Source organism: Propithecus coquereli, unplaced genomic scaffold, assembly GCF_000956105.1.
Source record: "Propithecus coquereli isolate 6110/MARCELLA unplaced genomic scaffold, Pcoq_1.0 Scaffold101, whole genome shotgun sequence".
Lineage (NCBI taxonomy): Eukaryota > Metazoa > Chordata > Mammalia > Primates > Indriidae > Propithecus > Propithecus coquereli.
The window spans coordinates 5,653,809-5,659,856 of record NW_012133970.1 but is presented as its reverse complement, the minus strand read 5'-3'; the positions used below and the strand labels follow the sequence as shown (position 1 = coordinate 5,659,856).

General features: G+C 43.6%; 1 protein-coding gene across 1 annotated transcript in view; it reads left to right on the top strand.

Moving 5' to 3' along the window:
- The window catches only part of ZC3H12B (zinc finger CCCH-type containing 12B), a 13,392-nt gene extending 7,714 nt beyond the window's left edge, over positions 1-5,678 (top strand). Inside the window, exons 2-5 of the mRNA XM_012643411.1 lie at positions 508-647; positions 2,098-2,332; positions 2,981-3,087; positions 4,264-5,678. Coding sequence (XP_012498865.1) covers positions 508-647; positions 2,098-2,332; positions 2,981-3,087; positions 4,264-5,678 — 1,897 coding nt within the window. The remainder of the gene's footprint in view (positions 1-507; positions 648-2,097; positions 2,333-2,980; positions 3,088-4,263) is intronic.
- Positions 5,679-6,048: the final 370 nt, after the last annotated feature.

The window sequence follows — 6,048 nt, the reverse complement described above, 5'->3', positions numbered from 1 at the left end:
GGCCTATGTAAACTTCTTTACATAAAGAAGTTACGTAAAGAAGCTAGCAAGATAGTTTGGGGAGAGGTTGATGGTCTCAATTTAGATAATTATTTTTCTAAGTCGTTAAGTGTACATAAAATGTTTTTATTAAGCATATTTTGGTAACACCTCTTCTTTTTTCATCTGTTGTGAATATCTGAATCCTTGAAAAGAAGGTAGTAGTAGAAACAGAAAAAGAGGAGAAAAATGGAACTAGTGATAGGAGATAGCCCCAGGGCTGCAATAAGTTGGGAGTTGCTATCAACCATCCATAGCCTTGAATAAAGTTTGTAATAATGATGGCAATATTTGCAACAATTGAATAAAAAAGAATTTGATTTGCTTTTTTAAAAATAATACATCCACTGGCATCGAGAAAGACAATGTCTGCTCTTAATCCCTTGGTACTAAGAAAAAGCCTATTTGGGGTATTTATTTGCTATTTATTGTCAGTCCTCTCTCCTCTTATTCTCTATCTTCCTAAAGTCATGGGAATAAAGAAGAATTCTCCTGCAGAGGAATACAACTTGCTGTGGATTGGTTTCTAGATAAAGGCCATAAAGATATTACTGTATTTGTGCCTGCATGGAGAAAGGAGCAATCCCGCCCTGATGCACCAATTACAGGTACTATCTAAAAATAAGACATATCTTCTCATCTAGAGGCAAAACTAACAAGATAGTTTGTGGGGGGGTTGCTGGTGTCAACTGAGACAATTATTTTTCTAAGTTGTTAAGTATACATAAACTATTTTTATTAAGCATATTTTTGATAAACTGATCCAAATACAACAATCATTGTTTTGTGGCACACGGCAGTTAAATGGAGAAAACTTCAATTCAGTAAAGGATAAAGCACAAAGTTGAAAAAAAAAAAGGAGTGCTTTTCTATTTGACTTCAGACTAAAGGGGAATGAATCTGGTTATGAATATGGACTGAATTTTTCAAGAGACTAAAGACATCATGGTAGACAATGGACCTCATTCTGTACCAGAGAAGTAATTGTGGGGTTTGCAAATCACGGGGTGAAATAGAAAGAGAGGAAAGTCCCATGTCAGTCAGAGCCAACTTATCCATGAGGCATAGTAGGTTCAGCTCTGACGGCTGATGATATTGTTAAAGTCCCATGGAAAGTCTTTATTTTCACATCAGAAGAAAAAATAGAATATAATAAAAGTGAATATATAATGATATATCTAGCTTGATTATATTTGGATTTATACCACTGCAGTTGTAGAATAAAATGTTTAATATTTCTTTATAGAGGAAGGGGGCCCATGAAGGCAAAAGTGCCTAAGGTCCACAAAAGTCATGATGCAGTCCAAGTGGAAGTAGGGTCATTACCTTCACTTACAACAGTATCTGAAGTATGTGCCGTTTACAGCATTTGAGACCATATAAACTCCAGTCCTCTGAGTATCAGCTCTTGCCTGATGTGGCTAATGAGAAAATCCAGTGAATGGGAGGCTGAGCTGTATGTGGAGCTATTTGCCATCTGCTGAACAGGCTCTCAAGCCTCAGTCTGAGAGTAGATCCTGGCCCTGCTCGAGCCCAGCCAGCAAGCTTTCTCTCCCCAGGAATTAGGAGGCCAAAAGGAAAGGGGGTCAATACTCAGATGCTATAGCTTGATATTTCACCTTAGTTTTGGCTTTTCTTCAGGCAGAAGTCAAAAATGTAAGTCCCTAGGAGTGATGGTATACTCTCCTCCTGACAGACACATCCTCAGGATACTGTCCTGTTTTCTTTAACAGCCAGAAAGCTGGTGCTTTGGCCAAAGGTCAAAACAAGCATCAAGAATGCTAGGTATCGGTGTTACTTCTCACTCTTCATGGTAGTTTTTAGAACTTAGATGTCATTGAATCCAGTTCCTTCATTTCATTGAAAAGAAAACCCTGAAGTCCGAAGGGGAGGGTGACATGCCTAAGGTCACGATCCAACCAGAAAGAGAGCCCGATTTCCCTCTAAGGGCAAATAATATCTTGATCTAGTACCAACTTTTGTATTTGTAATATGGAGATAATGTTGTTAATTTCCAAAGATGTTTCTGCTTTGTAGCATATAACCATATTTCGACAGATCAAGATATTCTACGTAAACTGGAGAAGGAAAAGATTCTTGTCTTCACGCCATCCCGAAGAGTCCAGGGCAGGAGGGTTGTCTGCTACGATGATCGGTTCATAGTCAAACTGGCTTTTGATTCTGATGGCATCATTGTGTCCAATGATAACTACAGAGACCTTCAAGTCGAAAAGCCAGAATGGAAGAAGTTTATTGAGGAGCGGTTGCTGATGTATTCTTTTGTGAATGACAAGTGCGTTTCTTTCCAGTAGGCCTATAACCCAGTTATCAGTAGGAATAGATTTCATTTCAATAAACATTTACTGAGCAGTTACTGTGTACCACACGTTACGCTGGTTGCCATGGAGATAAAAGGCTGGATAAAAAGTAGGATTCACCTTTATGGGATGCAAAGTGTAGTGAAGAAGAGAAAGAGACAACCACAATGTGTTGTGATAAGTGCTACAGTTAAAGTTTTTTAAAATTGCTTTGTCTATATGAAGCAATAGGAAAAGGCCTCCCAAAGGAGATGACATTTGAGATGCAGTTTAGAGAGGAAAGGGGGCTGCTAGGCAATGACAGGGTGAAGGAGACATCATGAATAAAGCTATGAAGGTGAGAAAGTGGGTTCCTCCTATTGGGGGAACCAGCAGGAATGGCGGTATGGCTAGCACATACAGTTCGTGGAAGAATGATGTACAGAGAAAATCATCCTTTCTGTATGATCAAGTGGGAACCAAGGGAAGAACTGCCAGATTGGCAGAAGATAGACTTGAGACAGGAAGGGCCATTAGAACGCTGTGACAACAGTACAGGCAAGAGGTAATGGAGGTCTGGACTCCTGGTAAGGGGTAGTAGGGACAGAAAGGAAGACATTCACCCCTGGTTTGATTGCTTTCAGATTTATGCCTCCAGATGATCCTTTAGGACGCCATGGCCCAAGCCTTGAAAATTTCTTAAGAAAGAGGCCTGTTGTTCCTGAGCATAAGAAGCAACCATGTCCTTATGGTGAGTACCTGTGTGCAGAACTGAGCTCTGTACTAAGGGAAACATAAAGGACTCTGAATACTTTTCTCTTCCAGGTTTCCCTTTCAATGGGAAATCCTCGCTTGTCCACTTTCTATGAGTAAAAGTTTATGTCTTCATGTGCTCTAAGTTATGTATTTAAAGAAAAATCTTAGAAATTGCATGAGGAAAAGGTAACTAGAATTGAAGGGAAGATTAGTTGTCACTTGTGAAAATAACGTATGTGCTCTAGCTGCCCGAGTCTTGAACGATGTTGCTGGGAGCAGGGAAATGCAGAAACCTACATGGCCTATGGAACCAGAAAGGGCAACGCCAAACCGGGTTTGGCCCCAAGAAGAACATGTCTCTCATGCAGGTGGCTCAAGCCTCTGTCAACTAATACTACCCCTTTCTTCTAATCTGTACTTTCCAATTTGCCTCCAAACTTCATGTTCATTTGCTTTTAAAAAATATTGTTTTCTAGAGTATTTTGGCACTCTCACCCAAGTCCCTCTGATACAAACTTTGTGAGCCTAACAGTGCAACATGGGCTGCTTGGTCTGAGGCTATTTTGGATGTTTTCTTTTGGGGGATAATCCTTGGTTTTATGTGGTATTTTGTTTTTTGTCCTCAACATTTAAATCACAGAGTACATTCATGTTCATTATCTCATTTAATCTTTATAATGACCCCATGTAGGCATGATTATGAACCTTGTTTACAGAAGAGGAAAACGAGGCTCAGAAAATAAAGTAACTTACCAAGATTACATGGCTAGTAAGGGACATAGCTGGAATTGAAACTCAGGTCTGACTGGCCTCCAAACCTGTGCTCTGTGCACTGCACCATGCTGCCTTCTGTTACTCTACACTGCCTCAGCATGCAGATCATGCCTAAGCAAAGTAATGCATTACTGGAAAATTAAGCCTAGTCAACTGCTCAGCTCCTAGTCTTTACTCTGCAATTTCCTCCCCCGCTTTCCACTTCTTCCCTCTACCGTCACAGTGTGTGATGCCTCCTTGGTGTTGTCTGTCTCTCATCTTTACAGACAGTTAATTTTCTGCCTTAACCCCAAACAGTAAAACCCTAACCTAAGTGACCAGATTGTTATGATAGTTTCTGGCACAGAGGGTTACATCACTATGAGAGAGAGTCTTACCCCAAGGCATTATTTTTCAGGCAAAAAATGCACCTACGGCCACAAGTGCAAATACTACCATCCGGAGCGGGCCAACCAACCCCAGCGTTCGGTGGCTGATGAGCTCCGCATCAGTGCCAAACTGTCCACAGTGAAAACCATGAGTGAAGGCACCCTGGCCAAGTGTGGCACAGGGATGTCTAGTGCCAAAGGTGAGATAACCTCAGAGGTCAAACGTGTGGCCCCCAAGCGCCAATCAGATCCCAGCATCCGGTCCATGGCTGTGGAGCCTGAGGAATGGCTGCCCATTGCCCGTAAGCCTGAGGCCAGCTCTGTCCCCTCGCTTGTGACCGCCCTAAGTGTCCCCACAATCCCACCTCCCAAAAGCCATGCAGTGGGTGCACTCAACACCCGTTCAGCCAGCAGCCCAGTGCCAGGATCCTCCCATTTCCCCCACCAGAAGGCCTCACTGGAGCACATGGCCAGCATGCAGTACCCTCCCATCCTGGTTACCAATAGCCATGGGACCCCTATTACCTATGCTGAGCAATACCCAAAGTTTGAGTCCATGGGGGACCATGGCTACTATTCAGTGTTAGGTGACTTCTCCAAACTAAACATCAACAGCATGCATAATCGAGAGTACTACATGGCTGAAGCAGACCGGGGGGTGTATGCCCGGAATCCCAACCTCTGTCCTGATAGCCGAATGAGCCATACCAGGAACGACAACTATTCCTCTTACAACAACTTGTACTTGGCTGTAGCTGATGCCCATCCTGAAGGCAGTTTGAAGCTGCACCGCTCAGCATCTCAGAACCGTCTTCAGCCTTTTCCTCATGGTTACCATGAAGCCTTAACACGAGTGCAGAGCTATGGCCCAGAGGATTCTAAGCAAGCCCCCCACAAGCAGTCAGTCCCCCACTTAGTCCCCCAGCACCCAACAACTGGAGCACGTTCCAACTGCCCTGGAGACTACCCCATGCCTCCCAATATCCATCCTGGGGCAACCCCCCAGCCAGGCCGTGCCCTGGTGATGACTCGGATGGATAGCATTTCTGACTCCCGCCTCTATGAGAGCAACCCCATGAGGCAAAGACGACCTCCTCTGTGCCGGGAACAGCATGCCAGCTGGGACCCACTGCCTTGTGCAACCGACTCCTATGGCTACCACTCCTATCCCTTGAGTAACAGCCTCATGCAACCATGTTATGAGCCAGTCATGGTACGGAGCGTGCCTGAAAAGATGGAGCAGCTTTGGAGGAATCCTTGGGTTGGGATGTGCAATGACTCCAGGGAGCATATGATTCCAGAGCACCAGTATCAGACCTACAAGAACCTCTGCAATATTTTCCCTTCTAACATCGTCCTTGCAGTGATGGAGAAGAATCCCCACACAGCAGATGCCCAGCAACTGGCAGCCTTGATTGTTGCTAAGCTTAGGGCTGCACGTTGACATGACATAGGATTTGTTCCTCTATAAAAATATGAATACTGGTACTAATAACACACTAATACTATGATTACAGTAACTAATAATTTGTGCTGCGCTTTACAAGTTATAGAGTGTTTACATCATTTAAGCGCATAACAACCCTGTGAGGCAGGTCTTACTAACATCCTGTTTTACAAAGAAGGAAGCTGAAACTCAGTGAGATTAAGTGACTTGCCAAGGTCACACTGCTAGCAAATGACCAAGTCAAGACACACACCCAAGTCCTCTGACTCCAAGTCCCATGCCCTTTTGCACTGCACCATGCAGGTAATGGAGGACAAAACCTAGGGGGAGAGGTCTAAATGCAAGAAACCCCAAGGGATTCTATTAC